This window comes from Mercenaria mercenaria, unplaced genomic scaffold, assembly GCF_021730395.1.
Source record: "Mercenaria mercenaria strain notata unplaced genomic scaffold, MADL_Memer_1 contig_3291, whole genome shotgun sequence".
In the NCBI taxonomy this organism is placed as follows: domain Eukaryota; kingdom Metazoa; phylum Mollusca; class Bivalvia; order Venerida; family Veneridae; genus Mercenaria; species Mercenaria mercenaria.
In genome coordinates this window covers 22,252-42,639 of record NW_026461416.1, presented here as the reverse complement: position 1 = coordinate 42,639, position 20,388 = coordinate 22,252, and the positions used below count along the sequence as shown (strand labels likewise).

Below are 20,388 nucleotides of genomic sequence, written 5' to 3'. Positions count from 1 at the left end.
CACGGAGTTAATTTTGAACAGTACCAGGAATGGATAGATCTTCCGTGGCCTGAACCGCATAGATCAAAAACACAAAACAGCGCATGGGGTACATCCGGAACGGCGGTCGTACAGTCAGGCACTGTGAAAGATAACACAACTTAAGCTGACCAGCGGAGCAGAAAGTGTAAAAACTGTGTTTGATTTATAAATGTTGAATGCTATATATTAGTGACTTTAGAAAAAAAACCTGAATGGTTTTGGTTTTGGTTGCTTTGTTTTTGTAAATATAATATGCGTAATAGAATATTTTATAGGAAAAATACATGTAGAAATGAAAATGTACGGTTATATTGAATAAGATAATGATTTTTACATCTAAACTCACACACAGCTCGTTTTAAAGCAAGTTTTATATTAAAAGAAACAAGTATATTCGTGATACGGAATCATGAAAGAATATTTTATTCCGCAATATGAAATCATGTAAAATATGAATAAAACAAAACTGTTATAGCTTTAGAATGATTGTAATTTATTGAACAGACTACAAAATAGAAGATCTGCTCTTGTTGTTTTGTATATATTATTTATAAAAAATAATACTAATTCAGTAGCTTGTAGTCTGTATAGAAGAGATATTATACTCTTTGGTTATCCACTGACTGATGTTTTATAAAATGAAAGTTGATGTATATACTCAATATAGTCTATGTTCTTTTGCTATTGACAGTGAACAAGATATAAAAAATATAATACTGTAGTAAATCGAAGGAAGGGCACAGCATTTATATGTTATACGTATACTATGCTTTGCGGGTTTTTTTGCGATAGAATATGTTATGATTTTAGTGCTGTCATAGCTCTTTAGTACTTAGACATTTGTATTGATAACTACACTTAAAACATATTATTAAAAAACTATTTAAAATATGGACAGATATAAAGGACACTTATTTAATATGTTTTTGTAGGAGCACTATGTTTTTGCTATTATTTGGCGATAGAAAAGGGTATGAATTTTGGTGTGCTGCTATAGCTTCTCAGAATACATTTGTATCGATAACTTTTAGGAGAGAGGTAAAGTACACTTAGCTAATATGTTGTTGTGGGTGTGCTATACTTTGTTTTCTTCCAGCTCTTTATTATTTATTTGTATTGAAAGCAATACTTATTAAAGGTATACTCATTAAAACTCTCTAAAAATGAAAAGATGTAATAAAAACGTGCACTTATATAATATATCTTTAAAGGTGTACTATACTTCAAAGTTTTTTGCTTGTTTCTTTTTTGCGAAAGAAAAGATTATGAATTTTAGTGTGCTATTACATGTATAGTTTTTCAGTATATATTTGTATTGATAACTATACTTATTAAGGGTATACTGATGAAAATAATATTCTCTTTAATATGGAGATATGTAAAGTATAAGTGTTAGTTAAACTTCTACTTTGTTTGATTTGTGATAGAAAAGAATATGAATCTAGAAAGTTGCTATAGCTCTGCAGCATATATTTGTATTGATAGCTATACGTATTTAAAGTATAATGATCAAATTTCTCAAAATGTGGTCAGATGTAGAGTGCATTTTTAAAAATATTTTCTGTAGGTATGCTATGCTTTGGATTTTTTTTCTGCAATAGAAAGATTATGAGTTTAGTAGGCTGTTATAACTTTTCAGTTTATATTTGTATTGGTAATTATTCTTATTAAATTATACTGATCAAAATATATTTTGTAAGGGTGCTATACTTCGCGTTTTTGTCTCTTCGATAAAAAAGGTTTATGAATTAGGTGTGCTATTATAGCCCTTCAGTATAATTTGTATTGATAACTATATTTATTCAAAGTATACTGATCAAAACTTTCTTAAAACAGAAACAGACGTAGAGTGCGCTTATTGAAAATGTTTTTTCTAGAGCACACTTTTTGAATATATTTTTTGTAAGTGAACATTGCTTTTGTTTGGTTTTGTGGTATAGAAAAGGTTATAAATATAGAATGTTGGTACAGCTTTTCAGTATATACTTGTATTGATAATATACTTATTTAAATTATACTGATCAAACTCTCTAAATTATTGATAAAAAGTTAATATATTTAATATGTTTTGTAGGTATACTATACTTTGCGATTTTCGTTCTCTACTTTTCTTTAGAAAGACAAACACAGGTATTTATCTTTTAGAGAAAATATACTTAGTGAAGACGTCTTTATTATGTAGATTTTTTCGCAAAGACAATGATATCTATTATTATTCGATATATTAGGACTTTTATCCTAAACTGACCTTACCATTTTCGCTCTTTTTTCTGGTAAGGAAAAAAATAGGGATAGAAGAAAAAAGGAAAAGAAATTACAGTACAGTAGCACTTTATTTTGAAACATGAAAAAAACTATATATAGATATTGTAAAACACTGAAAAACAAAGTAATGTCATTAAATAACTAAGAACAAACAAAAAATATATTGATTCAGTTCACGATTATTAACCTATTAACCTATGGGTCAAACATGAATGGTTTTAGCTTACAGCATATTTTTGATCATATTTAGCATTACGCTTTCTGTAACAAAAGTAAAGGTCACGAACGCACATGTATGTGTATGTATGTATGTATGTATATATATAAATATGTATATGTATATATGTATGTATATGTATGTGTATGGGTATATATATGTATGCGTTCCTGTATGTAGTTGCTACATGTCTATTGCAATAAGATACAAATGAACAAAAACGAATAAGTTAATGTGTTCACCATTTCTTTGCGTTTTGTATCCATCTGTCGTGTTTCTGAATAGAGACTTTGTTTTATGTAAATGAGTATTAAGTTGTGTAGTCTCAATGTCAGAGGGATAGGAAATAAGTCGAAACGTAGAGTTATTCCATTGGCTAAAACAGCAAACATGTGATATATATCTTTTGCAAGAAACTCACTTAAATAACGATAAAAAGTAGTACTTGGCAATCAGACTGGGGAAAGGGATCATATTTCAGTGGGGAAAAAAGTAACAGTGCAGATACATGCATTTTGTTCAACAATTATTTTGCATTTGAAAACATTAGATTTACAGAAATAATCAGGGGTCATTTAATAGCAATTGAACTAGACATTGAAGAGAAATCTTTTCTGATAGTAAACATATATGGACCGAATAATGGTGATATTTCAATTTTTAGTAAATTAGAAGAATTTCTTACAGAGCATGAAGGCAAAAATGTTATATTGGGAGGCGATGTAAATACAGTTTTAGATCCAGAATTAGATAAAAAGAACGGAAATTCAAATACTCATAAAAAATGCAGAAAATTATTAAAAGATGTAATGGAAAAGTTTGGTATTTGCGACATCTGGAGAATAAAAAATCCTAAAAAATCACAATTTAGTTGGCACTCTAGCGATAAACCGCCTATTTTTTGTAGATTAGACTATTTTCTGATATCTCAAAGTCTTGTCAATAATACAAACTCATGCGAAATAGATGTCGGGTATAAGTCAGATCATTCAAGAGTAGGTTTAACACTGAATATACAAAATCAACCGAAAGGAAAAGGATATTTTAAACTGAATAACAGTCTCTTATTAAAAGATGACTTTCAAAAAGAAATAAAGAATATAATCAAGGAAACAGCTAGGTTAAACGAACAGGCAAATCCAAATACTCTTTGGGAAGTTATCAAGGGAAACATTAGGAATGTAACTATAAAATACGCTACAAAAGTAAAAAAAGAAGAGGAAAAAAAGGAAAAAGAATTTCAGTTAAAAATACAAGACATAGAAAAACAAATTTCACATGACAAAAACAATATTGAAAAACTAACAGAGGAATATGATAAGTATACAACAGAGTTAAATGAATTAAATGAGAAAAAGATACAAGGAATAATTATGAGGTCAAAAGCTCAGCAAGTTGAATATAATGACAAAAATAGTAAGTTCTTCTCAAACTTAGAAAAACAAAACTATGAGAAAAAATCTATGAAACAGATACATGTAAACGGAACTATTATAACTGATCAAAAGCAAATTTTGAAAGAGCAATAATGTTTTTATCAAATTCTATACAAAAAAGAAGAGCAAAAACATCACAATTCAATTTTATGGATCCACAAATAAACACCCTAAGTGAAATAGAAAATAAAACAATAAGTGAAGAATTAACAGAACATGAATTCAGCATTGCCTTGTGAAGCATGAAAAACAATAAAAATCCAGGATCTGATGGGTTAAAAACAGAGTTTTACAAAATATTTTGGAATGATTTAAAACAACATTATATAAAATCCGTTAAGTTCTCCTTTGAAACTAACTCTTTAACAGAGCTGCAAACACAAAGTATAATAACGCTTTTACCGAATCCAAACAAGGATACAACATATATTGAAAACTGGCGACCCATTAGCCTGCTGAATACAGATTATAAAATAATGGCTAAAGTAATAGCTAATAGAATTAAGAATGTTTTACCATCGTTAATAAATAATTGTCAATCAGGCTTTATGAAAGGGTGACACATAGGAGACAACATTCGTGTTATTTTTGAAGTTCTTGAACAAATGGAAAATTCAGAACAGGAAGCAGTCTTATTTTTCTCTGATTTCGAGAAGGCCTTTGACAGCCTAAATCATAATTCCATGTTTCAAACAATTGAATTCTTCAATTTTGGTAATTACATAACAAAATGGATAAAACTGTTTTACAAAGAAGCAAAAAGTTGCACTATAAATAACGGTCATATGTCAGAATATTTTGAAGTCGAAAGAGGTGTACGACAAGGATGTCCCCTTTCCCCTTACTTGTTTATTATTTGTATAGAGTTATTATCAAACTGTATTCTAAAAAACAACGATGTAAAAGGAATACATATCAATGATATTGAAGTTAAAAATGTGTTATTTGCTGACGATGCCACTTTTATAACTGATGGATCAAGAAAGTCTTTTGAAACGTTAATAAGTACATTGTGTATATTAGACAATTTTAGAACTATTTCCGGTCTAAAACTAAATGAAAAAAAAGTGTTAAGTATTAAAAGCTGGTTCAATACGTAAGACAAATTTTAAATACTGTACAAATAAAAAATTTAGATGGACATCAGATTCTGCGCAATCTCTAGGAATTACCTTTTACACATATATACAAAAGTCACAATCTAAAAATTTAGAAACAAAAATTGAATCCTTTAAGAACTGCCTCGAACAGTGGCAGCATAGGAAACTGACGCTACTGGGAAAAGTCACAGTTATAAAAAGTTTTGCTCTACCAAAATTGATTCACTATTTATCTGTTTTACAAACCCCACCAAAACAAACAATAAACCAATTAGAAAAAAAAACATGTTTGAATTCATATGGGATAAGAAACCGGATAAAATTAAAAGGGAAACAATAAAGAAAAACTATTTAAATGGAGGTATAAAAATGATAGATCTTTCCAAGTTTAATAGAGCATTAAAGGCCTGTTGGGTTAAAAAGTTACTGGATAATAATAACAAATCAATAATAAAAGCTATTTATATAAATAAACTAGAAAAAATAGGAGCAAACTTGATTTTTGAATGTAATTTAAATGAAAGAGAAATATTAAAAAAATATAAGACAAATCCCTTTTTAAGAGATATCATTACAGCGTAGATTGAAATCGGTATTCTGTCCGAATGCACAAATGTAAATAAAGAGATAATATGGAACAACAGGAAAATAAAAGTAAACGATAAAACATTTTTCTATAGAACATGGTTCGACAAAGGTGTGTTATATCTCGAACATTTATATGATTTCTGAAAAAAATCAATTCTATACATATGAAGACGTTAAAAATCTGTATAGTCTTCCTGAACATGACTACTTCAAATACATATCTTTAATATAGTATACCTATAGAACTAAAACAAAAAATCAAGATAGAAAATGTACCTTTAACTTCAGAAAGAAAAGCTATTTTGAAAAGGTTTACGGACACAAAAAGGGCAAATAAACTCTTATATGAACATCAAATAAAAAAAGAAGCACTGAAAAATAAAGCTGAAACGAAATGGGAGAATATTATTTCAAAAGCAAATTTAATATGGAAATCAATATATAGAAATATCTTTACAGCAACGATAGATAGTACATTTAGAAACTTCCAGTATAAATTTATACAAAAAATAATAGCGACAAATAAACTTCTACTAAAACAAGGTCTTATCGAATCAAACCTGTGTGATTTCTGTCAGATGCATGTTGAATCCATTGAACATCTTTTCTGGGAATGTCCACATATACAAACTTTTTGGAGAGATTTGAGAAAATTTCTTCAACAAAATAACGTACATTTAGAACTCACATATGAACCAGTTCTACAAAGTAAAGCTAAAAATGGTATCATTTTAACAGCAAAATATTTTATTTATAAAAATAAAATAAATAAAACTATGCCAATTTTGGAACATTTCTTAAATTACTTGAAGACAAGATTGGAAACGGAAAAGTTAATAGCGCTACAACATGACAAAATAAATGAATATTACCATAAATGGAATGGATTCCCTCTACAAATAACTACATAATTAAAAAAAAAAACTCTCTCTAAACATACTTTTAGATTGGAATATGGCAGTTGGATACAAAACGTAGATATACAACACTATATCTGCTGACATCACATATGTATATAAGGATATGTGTGAGTTTGTGTATGATTAGCGTGGGAGGTTGTTTTGTATGAAAATGTGTATGTTTGAGGGTGGGTGTGAGATTGATGTGAGATTTCAAGAAATTTCCTGATGTACATTAAACAAATGATAATATATGAGCATCAAGGTATAAAAATGAAAAACAATAGAAGCAGACATGTATTTGATATATAAAACTAGTTGGTAAATTTGTATATGTATTATGTAACGTTATTATTATTGTCTGCATGATGTACATAAAGGGAAAACAATAAATAAAATAAAAAAAAATATTTGTATTCTTGAAATTAAATTATTTTACACTCTGTGGACAATAGATTGTGCTATAATTGTTTTTATTTATTTATTTTCTTTAAAACCAGCTGAAGTTCAAGTCTTGTTAATTTCAATGTATTCTTGATATTCTCCAATGATTTGTCGGTCATATTATTTATTCATTTTATGTTTGAAAAGCGTGGCGGGGGACTCGTATTATTGAAAAATATCTAAGCCTTTGAATAACTTCGTTTTTATTAGCACAGTATAGTGACCTGGTAGTTTAGTGGTAAACAGCTTGACACTCATTCCAAAGGTCTGCAGTCCGAATGCCTGTCACGGCACTGGAAATTTCCGAGGTAATATTGAGTGTCTCCCATCTAATTTAGAGGCTTGTTCCGGGAAAGGCTATGTGTGTATTGATGCCATACACTGGGCACATTTTAATGAACGAGACTGTACCGTTAAGTTTAAATGAAAGGTTTTGCAGGCTTCTAAACTTTAAAGACAACTATATTTTTTATATATTGTTCCCCTAGATCTGAGCACATTAGTCCTGAAACATTTCCTTTTATACTATTTATTTACCAATCACTTTCCTGTCACAAAGAACAAATGCCGTTTTTTTTCGATTATTATATAGTTTGATCAAGTTTAATTTCTTTATAAACATAAAGCCAACAGCAGATATTTGAATCTACAATAAAATAAATAAGCTGATATATTTTATCCCCTATAATTGTAACATGAAAATTTCTACTTCGGTTCTATATACGTATTTTCTCCGTCGTCAAACGGTGGAAAACATCATTGATAGAACTATGATAAATTGTACTGGCTTTTGTGTGGGACTGTAAATACGTTTTGATTTCAACGAGCGGATTAGCTCAGTTGTATTTCAGGATTGATGTCTAAAACTATGACATCAAAATTCTTCATCCACAATTATAGATAGAAACATTAAGTCAAATAATACTACCACTGCCTTTTTATTTGATAATTTTGTTTACATATAATTTGCAAACTCTTAGATTATTAGTCTGTACATATTTCACAAAATTACGTGAACAAGAACAAACATCGATTAGTCTTGTTGGCGATGCAACACTTTCTAATTGTGGGGTAAATTGTAACTGCATATTTCCCGAATTTAGCAATGAGAACTGAAAAAAATATAAACATGTTCCAATAATTTTATAAAGTATAGAGTATCCGCAGTCGTTCGGATGCTAATTATTAATTTACTCGTGCTATGCATTTAGATCTGAATTTTAATAACTGATAAAAAACAATAATAGATTAATTTCTTCAAGCTATTAAATTTGAAATCTTTCATTAAACTATCTAATATATTTTCTTTAAATGTATAAATTCCTCATTTAATTTATCTAGCAGTACTGAATATACAAATTAATTTTGCATATATATCTGCATTCATGATTTTATGTCATGCAGTAACAAATGATTGTTAACAGTCATGCGATAGTGATAGTACCAATTTATATTGTGTTTATCTATAGATGTGCAAATTCTATACTACCATATTGCTCTGACCCTAACTCTTATCATAACCACATAGAACTAGTAAGTTCTTGTGTGTGTGTGTGTGTGTGTGTGTGTGTGTGTGTTCGGTTTAACGTCTTTTTCAACATTTTTTTCATTCATATAGACGACGGTGTCTACTTGTAGCAGTGAGCACAATGCACAATTTTATAGTGCTGCCTCACTGGAATATCACGCCGAAGACGTAGGATGAAGAAAACAAATCTAAGTTGCACTGGACTATTTGAATGAAAATTCAACTGTATGGTTTCAGACATTATTAAAATGTTTTAAGCTTTTTACTTTTGCATACAAAAACTTATTGAACTAACCCTTTGGAGCTTTAATCCATCTACTATGGACTTCATCAGCCAACTGTTCTTCTTTATGATGACTGGGGATTAAGATTAACATCATCCGAGGGCCTGAATTTTGTTCATGCTGTGTCCAATATGTACGGTAATTGAAAAAAGGCTGGTTCATACTTGTAATGGACAAATCAACTAACAAAGAGATTTTTAAGTCGCTGTTGGAGGATTTAAACACGTATAAAAAGTTACACGCCACATTTACGCTGTCTCATTGGAATCCATGCTTATTCTTGACCGGGAATCCTCTTGGTTTGAAAGGGGAGGGCGTTAATGAGGTGGTGTACGTCAGAGCATACAAAGCCGACGCTGAATAGGGACGTGGTTGTTTTCAGTTACCACATATATGGGACACAGCATTGATATTACTCACACCCTTGGGATGTGTTAATAATAATTCCCAGGCAATGCAAATAAGATCAATTGCCTGATGAAGTCCAAAGTAGATGGATGAAACTTCCAAGGTTAGCTTTCAAAACATTTGTGTGTAAAAGTAAGAAGCTAGAAACAGTTTTAATAATTGCATTGCACTAGACCATACACGGGAATATATTGTCCTTACACTCACATTATATTCGGGCTCTTTCTAAAAACAAGAATCTATAACAGAGTTATCAATGTTCACCGTATAGGGAGTTTTTTTTTATTTCACATATTGCATACCAGTGCAACATCTTCTTCTTGGAAAGATATGTTTTGGGAGGGAGAGTATGCAGCATATCTGTATTGTATATAAATAATGACTTTATATCATAAGGAAAGCAGGTAGTTTGAAAATGTTTTTGTAATCTAAAACTGGTGAATGTAGTATTTGCACTTTAAAGCCCTGCTCCCGTCCTACCTTTTAACATTGAGTTGTCACTGAAAAAGCATGAAAACCCTGACTATGAACAGTGACACTTGTTAAAATAGAGTCTATTTTATATAAAATTCTATATGAAATACCTGTGGTTTTGCGTGCTAAAGTGTGGCACGTGGCCATTAACTGTTACCTATTGTAATCATGGGTTGCATACACACAAAAGAATTTGAATAGCCGGGGAGCAGGGCTTTAAAGACTAAATGAGATAGTAAGAAAAAAAGAAATAAATATATAATGAAACCGTCTTACATAAGGGAGGTAATTGATAAAAAAACGAAATGCATTACATTTATATTGTACTTATAAATCTTGTTAAATAAGGTACATACGAGAGGAAGTCATTGCCATTGTTGGACAATACAGAGCTGCACTTCTTATCAACCTAATGCTTCGCAATCATAATGAAGCTGTATTTTCCTATATATACCTTAAACTACAACTTGTGTTTGGGTTTGCTTCTGGAAGTTTAAACTTATTCATAGCCTTTTTAATCTTTATCAAAGTACACCTTGACCTCTACGTGTGACTTTGATCTTTGAGTAAGGGATCTGGGTCCTGCGTAAATACGCCGACTCACGATGGTGAACATTTGAGTCAAGTTAGTTCAAAGGTTATTTGCGGTTGAAAAAGTTGTGGACCGGACACGAACGGAAACAGGACGATAGGAAGAACGGAAGAACGGACGGAAGAATGTCTTTACTTTTTTAATTTAACGTCGCACCGACACATGATAGGTCATATGGCGACTTTCCAGCTTTAATGGTAGAGGAAGACCCCAGGTGCCCCTCCGTGCATTATTTCATCACGAGCGAGCACCTGGGTAGAACCACCGACCTTCCGTAAGCCAGATGGATGGCTTCCTCACATGAAGAATTCAACGCCCCGAATGAAGCTCGAACCCACATCGATGATGGGCAAGTGATTTGAAGTCAGCGACCTTAACCACTCGGCCACGGACGGAAGAATAGACAGTATTACGCAGACCATTACTATGGCCTCTTTTTTCTCTCTGAAGAAGTGGGTGATGGCTAATGCCTCACATGGTAATGCGTATGAATGGTAAGTTGAAGACACCATACATATTCTTAAGTGATAACTATAACATCAAGGTTGCAAATAACGAGAACTGAATTAATTATTCACCTGTTTTCAGAAGTTCCCAATAACAGACAATGCAAGAATTATATGTATTTTGTAACAATGAAGTTAGGCCTTTACCTGGAAATCGTGCTTTCGCATTAAATTGCACAACGATAGGAATGAGGAAGACATTTCTGCAATGCAGTAAGCGTTAATTACTTACCAGTGTTTTCTTCGTTGGGTTTTTTGTAATATCATGTGGCAAAATGAACTCATCCGTGTCTAAATCACCAACATAATTATAATATTTAAGTCGTTCTCTGCAGTTCCAGAGTCCAACTTGTTCATCGTTGTAAAGTTCGGATCGAGGACTGTGATTGTGTCTATTAATGGTATCTAAATAAAGAAATAGAAACAGTGCATCACAAGTAAAAAATGATAAACGTATCATTTTGGCAATTAGTTGACGATGTAAGTCTATTTTATTTAAATGTGTGGAAGAAACATTTGCCACATTGTACGATTTGTTTACCGAAACAGCACACATGTTATATTTTGCTACAGAAATGACGTTTACACTTACAATAGAAACTATAATATTATTTGATTTAAGGGCAGTTCGTGTTTTTGGCAGTTTTTATACTTAACAAGTTCGCTGTAGAAACATCCAGGTAATATTTAAAAAGTGTTTTTTCAGTGGGTGGGGGTGGGGGGGAGGCGGTGGCGTAGATGTAAGCGATTTTTGTTTTAACACCCGTTTTTAGGTTACATTAAGATAGTAAACCCGTAATAGTAATGTTTAATAAATGCCTTTTCTTGACACAGTTCAAGTTTATGTGTTTCTTTTTAATTTTGTATAACAAATACAAAACACAACATTAAACTGTCGATAACATTTTTTACTTTGGAGCCTTAAGTAAAAGAGTTTAATCGAATAGAATTTACGCTCCAACACTGTAAAATTATGCCCTTGCTCTCTTAACTAAAAAATAGCCTATAAAGCCAACCTACATTTATTTCACAGTATGTAAACTAAAGAATAAATTCAAAATAAAAAACCTTTGCCACATGTTTTTGGTATTTTCAAAGTTGCTAAACCTTTACCATCCTGTTTCGGGAGTTAGATGTACCTTTATACAGCATAAAATAGCTAATCAAATGAAAAAATTCTGCCTTTGTAAAACAAATCAATAATAGGTATTGAAAAAAACAGTTTATCTGACTTGATAATTCATGCCAAACACCGACGGAGGGGAAGGAAACGGTAAAGGGCGAAATGGGGTCGGGATGGTGGTGGGGGTGGAGGGTGAGAACCCGAAGGGGAAAGCCGAACAAGGACGAACAAACAAGGGAATGCTATTTAGGAGAATGAGAAATATTATTTAGGAGAATGACACATATTTCCTTATAAAGTTAAATGTAAAGCAGCAGTTTAAATACCTAAATATATAATTATCTCCCTTTTGTTAATCATGAAATGGTTAAGAGTGTTGAAATGAAAAAAAATGTTTTAAAAAGGCACTGTGAAGTAATGACTTTTATTGAAATCAGTAGAAATATACAGCTTTTAAAGTCAAATTTAAATAGAGGCCATAATCACAAAAAGATGTAAATAGATTTTAAAAAATGCATTGTATATTGTATATATTTTTATTACTAATTTTGTGTTCCTGTTTCAAAATTAAATAAGATATAATTAATTTGATGTGCATATCCAAAAAGTGTAACATTGGCCCTTGAGATAGGTGCCTTGGATTTACATGTGACATTCTCTCATTACTATCACAAGGGTATAATTCCATGTTATGATTTTTTGACAGAATAATACTGCACGGAATGATATAAAAGTATGAATTGTGAAAACATTTAATATCAAAATGTAACATATAGCTTATTCTGTTAAATGCATTTGATTTAAAAATATGTGACCATGAATGTTTGACATAATTATTATGTATTTAACAAATCATAAACATAATATCAAAATGTTTCGGCAAAAAGTAATAAGGATTTGGCATTTTTTGTACTATATCATTCATCTGATAATTCTCAAAAGTACAAAATGAAAAGATAAAAAATAATACCGTAAAAAATAGATAAAGTTTTTCAAGTCCAACTGTATGGACATAATTATGCAAAATACAGAATGGCTACAAAACAAAGGGTCTAAACAGAGACTATAGGTAAAGTATAAGAAAGTACACTGACATTCTTTTTCATGTTATTAAACAAAACAGAGTATCTGTTTCAATGTATCTTTCTGACAAATAAAATATGATAATAACATATTTTTTGTAAATGTGGCACTAGACCAGACACTACACTGACTATAAATACATTTCTACAGTTTTTCTCTTATTGTTGAATACAATTCCATAAAGACAAAAGCCAGTCTAATTTAGAGATTTTCATACAGGAATGACGATAAAATTATCATGACATTGGACATAGGATATAGACTGGCTCAGTTTACTTCATTTAGTCATCAAAATGTAAAAAGATATATCAAAGTCTAGGAGCTAGCCTAATGTGGCACCTGACAGCATTTTACTAACTCCATCACTCATGACATTCTCATACACATATGCAAAATAAAATTCTGTCTGTGGAATATGCTTAGTTCTTATGTAATGAGTTTGGACAGAAAAAAATAACTAAAAAGTTTTACTTAATTTTCCTTTCACAAAATCCACTGCATGCAATTGACATCAACAATAATGTTTGTGGAAAACTTCAAACCAAAGAAAATACTAGTAAGATTCTTCGCCAGTGGTAGTCTCTCACATGTCTAGGAAGCAGCGGCTGTGATTAAATCAAAGAGAAAGATTTCTCTATAGTTTATGTAAGATAAAAATGTATTCCTTTTTAGCTATTGTCCAGTAACTAATTAATTTCTGGCTGTTGAAATACAGCACTTCAAATCCTATATCATGCAGTCTGCCTAAAAATCTCTCTTTCAACTAATTTCTGTTCCCATTAGTGTGCGTGTCATGGTCGTTGTGAGTGCTGTAAGATTTCATAGCTTCTCTTTTTTATAATTTATAAAGTAACAATAAGTTTGTAAACTACTTTAATTCTGTATATCAAAATTCTATTATTCGAATGCATGTATATAAGCAGCCTTAATATTTTCAAGTTCAGTTTATAGCTGTAACAGAGATGTCTGGGCAAATCTAAATCATCAGATGTTTAGACTGAAGAATAAAAAAAACAAAAACAAAAACTATCTGACAAAGTGACCATCCGCTACAATGATAAATGTGTGATACCGTACTTTAATTCACTACAGTCATTAAGAAATACTGTATATATATTGATTTGCAGTTTTGGGGAGTTTGTGCTTAAAATGTAATAATAACCATAGTTAGTTATGGTTATGCTTAATAAGTTATGTAATATTTCTGAAACAAAAATCATCCCTAATGAAAAGGCAGCATTTGAGTTAATAAATCATCTACCATTTTATTAACATCTGAAGGTCATGCATATGAACATTTCTAAAATTCCTGCAACATATTACATTGACTAGCTCTTTGGCTTTGATATTTATTTCTATCGTTTTTTTTTGAAAGTTGTGTTACGTTATCCTAGGTCCAATGTTACATTCAGTTCTTTGAGAAAACATCTTTAAAATAGACTGATATTAATTGTGTCACTATCATGGAAAACAAGGGAAAATCACAAAAATCTGAAATTGTGTGACAAATTATTTACTCATAGTCTAGTGGCCAGCCTATCTCTAAACCCCTTGATAACACTGATCAGTATGTATGTACAGAATGATACGCATCATTTAATTGGAAACTGACTACGATTGAACCGGCCTAAATGGCCACCTATTAAGCAGCCACTTGTCTTAAGCAGCCAATAAGCTAACTTCCCAAACATGGTCTTATAACAACTAGTCTGAAGTAGTCACCTGCTTTAAACAACCACTTAATACCCACTTAATACTTCCAAATAGGCATCAACATAAAGAATGATAAATAAACAACAGTTGCTTCAATAGCTCAATGGTTATGTGAGCTGAATACGGTCCCTTGTTGTGTCATACCAAAGATGTGGGAAAATTACTGGTAACTCCCTTGCTTGACACTCAACCTAATTTTAGGGGTTGTATCAGATGTTAAAATAAGCCCTAAGGCCATCATTTTTGGTGGTACAAGAACTTTGAATCTCATGTTCTTGTTTATCATAATTATGCTACTACCAATAATCATTATATATGTTACTTTTAATTCATTTGTTATTGCATGTTCAACGTATCTCATCATGATTTTAGACGGGTCAAAGTACTCTTTAAATCAGACTCTGCACGTTTTATCTGATTTTACAAAACTATCAGGGTTAAATATAAACTTTGATAAAACTAAGGTTGTATGGATAGGAAAAAAGAAATATAGTAGTGACAGTATAAAAATACGGTGGAAGATGTCATGAAATCAGCATAGCTTTAAAATGTTAGGCATAAAGTTTCATGTAGATCTTAATAACAAAATAGAACTAAATTATCATGAAAAACTGGAAAGGGTTCAAAATTTAATAAATCAGTAGAAAAGGAGAATTCTCACACCTATTGGTAAAATAGGAGTAATAAATACATCATTATGTTCACTGTTTAATCACCTTATTATTGCATTACCTACGCCACCTGAAGCTGTAATAAACAATTTTAATAAAATGTTGTTTTTTTTTTTTTTTTTGTTTTTTTTAATTCATCTGGCAGGAGAATGTCAAAATCAAAAATAATGTCATGGTTAAAGATTATCCCGAAGGAGGTTTAAAAATGATTAATATTACTGCTTTTATAATGGCATTAAAAACAACATGGTTAAGACGAGTAACAGGCGACGCAAGTTGAATAAGCATTATTGAAGAAAAATTTGAAATGCAGAAATTATTTCATTGTGGAAAACATTATATTGATAAGCTAGTAAAAGAAACAAATAACATGTTTGGAAAGACACTTTTACCGCCTTTTTATACACTTATCGGAGCAATTCCTATTGATGCAAACTCCATTGGAAAATTTCCACTATTTTATAACAATAATTTGTTAATAGATACAAAAAGTGTTTTTCTAAAATCATGGTTTAACGCTGGTGTACATTACATAAACGATCTTTTGAACAGTGATGGCTCTTTTGTATCAGTAGAAGAATTCAACGAAAAATACAACCTTCGAACAAATTACCTAGCTTTTCAGGGAATGCAAAATACAATAATACAATTAAACACTGTTTAAAAAATATGGTTTTACTGTAAATAACATAAGTGCTAGTTATGGACCAAAGTTACCAACATACATTAGATTTATAATAAAACATAACAAGGGGTCAAAAATAATGTATGACTTTTTAAATGCAAACACATCAAAGCTAACGAGTCAAGAAAAATGGATAGAAAAGTTAAATCTGGACTTTGGCGAAAACGAATGGAAATGTATCTACAAATTACCTTTTAAAATCACGAAAAACACAAAGATACAATGGTTTCAAATTTTGAATTCCACATAGAATTATAGGAGCAAATGATCTGTTGTACAAGATGAAATATTAAGATAGTCCGTTGTGCTCTTTTTGGAAACAGGAAAACGAAACAATCGAACACTTATTCTGGAAATGTGACACAACCAAAAATCTTATAAATCAGCTCTTGAAACCAACAACTCACCCATTTTCTTCAGTGAATGAAAGTATAATGATATTTGGATACAGCAAAAATGATGAATCGTCAGCAGCCAAAAACCTAGTAGTGATTTTTGTTTCAAAAACTACATTTATCAATGCAAAATGCTTAATTAGTCACCTACAGTAATAGGAGCTAAAAATGTTTTACATATTATTCAATTTAATATTGAAAAAAGAAACGGCAACACTAAATAAAAATATCAAACATTTTAAAAACACTTGGAAATCTATGAAAACTCTTTTGCCGGAGCTGTGCTGATTAAGACTGAAAGAAAAAGTAAAATAACCTCCAATATAACACAAAAAAATCATATAAGAGGTGTTTTTTTATTTTAGATTTTCTAAATATCTTATTTTCTATTCTATACAGCCAATTTATTGATGTAAATGAAAAAAGATATTATGTAGCCTTGTAAAGGTAAGAAGGGACAGAGAGAACCAGATTAACTTTTATGATGCTAGACACGATTAGATCTGCCTATGGGACCAGTGTGGATCATGATCAACCTGCACATCTGTGCAGTCTGATCGAGATCTGCACTTTTCACCATTCAGTTAGCTTTTCGGTGGGTAAACACCCCTACAAATAGTTAATGGGTCTGTCTAAATTGGATGATGGACAAGTTCGTTACATAAATTTTGCAGGGTAGGGGCTAATATATAAATAGAGATAAAGCCGACAAGTGTGAGAGGTTTTTTTAAGAAAAGAAATTAACTTAGTGTTTCTGAATGTTTAAATGTTCTTTTCTGTCATCATTGGAAAAAAATAAATTGGGCTCTATTGCTTTTCTATTCAAGCAAGAAATAAAACCCCTATTACAAAAATGTATTTGCACATAACATTTACGTATTATTGTTATAATGTTATAATACCCTGTAATCTGTAAGACTACTAGGGGATGTGCTTCGACCCTTACTGGTCATTTAACGAGGCAAACAAATGGGGTCACCTTTCAGTAGGGCCCGAAAAAACATATTTCATCAGAAAGAGAAGAAATATATACACTGAAAATCATCTCAGCAAGTTATTATGGTTTGTCCTGTCCAGTTTCCTTTATATTCTATATCTATTTTGGCAATTTAAATAGTTTTTAATATATTTTTAAATAAAACCTTTAGGTAAACGTTTAAAATGTTTATTATACAAAACTTATTGGCATTAAAAATATTCTAATAGGTTTAAATATTGGTATTTAACAACTATAAGTAGCAATTTTATTACCTCCCTTTATAAATACAGCATATAGATCAAGCATGTTTCATACTTATATATATTTGTTTTCATTAGTTTTAACAGTTTATGCAAGAGAAAGAAAGGTACATAGTGCAAATATGGGTAAGTTTTATACAGAATAAAGAACATTTTTAGATGGTGGGCCACTGCTATGAGTTACTCTTGTCAGCGCCGCATTCACTTTTTTTTATTTCGATATTATGTAAGCAGAGACAGTAGAAAAAATCCAGTAAATAAAGAAAATTATGCACTTGAACTTTAAAGAGACAGTCGGTTGTTAGGCACTGTGTGCCTTTTGATTTTCCATTTTCATATATTCATTGTTGTAAGCAACTTCAAAATGTATTGTTAGTTTTTTCCGAGTTCGTGTTTACTAGATCTTTTGCGAATAAATACGAAGAAAGTGGAGAACAACATCTGTTTCTGAACTGTTTAGTAGGGGTATATCCTACTTTTTTCTTATTCTGAGTTACTTGCTTCTCCTCTAAATTATTTGGCATTTTAACCATATTCAGCGCGGTCAGGAAGAACGATGAAATTTTTAATTTATTTTAGGCCCTACAGCAGTACTAAGTAATCCTATTTTCCAGTTTCATAATTATTGTACTAACTTTTCACCAACAGCAGTATTTTTTTTTTATTTTTTTTAACAAAAAGATTTAACGAAATATTTAACGTAGCTTCGCTAATTTAACAAAATGTTTATTGTTAAAAATTCTGAACAACATATCTGTTTAGCAGCAAAGTTTTACAAAATAATTAACAAGCCATAAGCTATTTAACGAAGATATCATCGTTAAAAATTCAACGAAAGTTTTGAACAACTGGGCCAATGTCCTTTAATATATATTTAAACACAAACATTTTATTTACCTTTAAAAGGAGCATTGATTTCCAGAACTTCAGCGAGTCCGTTCATTTGATAGTATTGTAACACAGATTTTGTCGACGACTGAATGGTCGATTCAAAGTGCACCAGAAACCTATCCACTCCCAAAGAACGATGAATTTCAAACCATTCTACTAATTTTCTGCTGTTTGGGCCACGACCATAAATATATTTGATACATATTGCCCACTTGTTTTGCTTTAGGTTTGAAGACAGAACTATTGGTTTGACGTAATCTTGTTCATTATTTGAACAGTTTGTATTTATGTGTGCAAGTGATACTCCTTGGATATCTAAGTAGATTCCATGTATTTCACATTCGACGCGCCTGGCCCTTATCAAACCCATATTATAGCAACATTGCGTTGCCTTTATTACTCGCGATGGAACTGCAATATGAGCACTGTTTAAAATACAGCATTTGACAGTGTCATTGATCACATTGCTTTTTTGCCATGCTATTAAAGTAACCTTTCTTTTAAGTGGATAATAATCTTCTTCCTCCTTGCCACTCGATTCCATCATATCTACAAATGCCGAATACACTACAGTGTTTTGGTTTCCTTCTGCATTTTTATTTTTATCTGCTTTAAGCTTGCTTCCAAACGGAGAAATGGATGGAGCCTGCAATGTCACTTTTTTCTGAAATGAGAAATGACTTTCTATTATCAAATAGTTGATGGATTCTGAGCCTCCATGATGGAATTGTCATAATATTTGCATTTTCGTCTAACCTCAATGTAAGTTATTTACAGGTTATTTATAGCAGTTGCTATTTCTGCAGCAAATACAGCCGTCTTCATTAGAAGTATAATACTTAAGAAATCAAATATTAGTATGAGGAATATGTGGATTGTGATTGTATTCTTTGTTAATGCATGTATATTAGTTCTAAAGTGTTCCCCTTGACCAATCATGAATTTGAAAGAGACTGTCGCGTTCTAAGGTTTATCATTACGGTATCATAAGGTCAAAGGGAAGAATTTAGATAAACTGTGCTGTACATTAATGATTTTTTTAATTTGCCACCTAAACTGGTTTAAACATTGTGTCTCAATGCCTTTAATTTTTTAGAAATGTTAATGAATGTATTTCTTTACTTATTGCGGTATATATTATAGTATACATATATATATCTAGAAATATTGACCGTTGCTAGCACAGTGCGTAAGAGCTAAGTTTTATATATGGGTCAGCGGCGGAAATATTTGAGAAGGTCATTTCAAGACCACACACATATTTAAATGCCAAAACAAAAATTTTGAAACCGCACTTCTTACATATTTACGTTAGCAAAATGTTGAGTTTTATGTTCTGATTCTAAAAAAAAGCACTGCAAACGCATTTATTGCATTCCACATTTCAGACAACAATATATATTAAATTTAGTCTTTGCGCAGATGAAAAATAATGATGATTTATAATAATATGTTTTAAGAATGTAAAGGAAATAATGATGTTTGTTTTGAGAAATCGATGCATATATAAGATATCTCATATTAACTGTTAAAGTCACTACGCTACCAAGAATTGATATGAACGCAAGATGATACTCTCTCTCTCTCCCTCTCTCTCTCTCTCTCTCTCTTTCTTCAGCATACATTAAGTGACGACAGAAATAAACACTTTGTTCGAAAATGCATCTTTCTTTACGAGCAATGTTTACTTATAAAGTGTTCTTCTACAGCAGAGAACGGATTTCAACACTTCTGGCAAAACGTTTTATAATATACTGAACAGCAAAAGAAACTATCCAGATGTATAACTAGGAATTCCTTAAATCTAAAAAAAAAATAATAATAAT

At 30.9% G+C, this 20,388-nt stretch overlaps 1 protein-coding gene across 1 annotated transcript in view; it reads right to left on the bottom strand.

The window, feature by feature from the left end:
* Nucleotides 1-20,187, bottom strand: part of LOC128552921 (uncharacterized) — a 38,172-nt gene extending 17,985 nt beyond the window's left edge. The window contains exons 1-3 of the mRNA XM_053534000.1: nt 20,104-20,187; nt 18,569-19,226; nt 10,995-11,167 (exon numbers count right to left, since the gene is read on the bottom strand). Coding sequence (XP_053389975.1) covers nt 10,995-11,167; nt 18,569-19,226; nt 20,104-20,187 — 915 coding nt within the window. The remainder of the gene's footprint in view (nt 1-10,994; nt 11,168-18,568; nt 19,227-20,103) is intronic.
* Between the last annotated feature and the right edge of the window lie 201 nt (nt 20,188-20,388).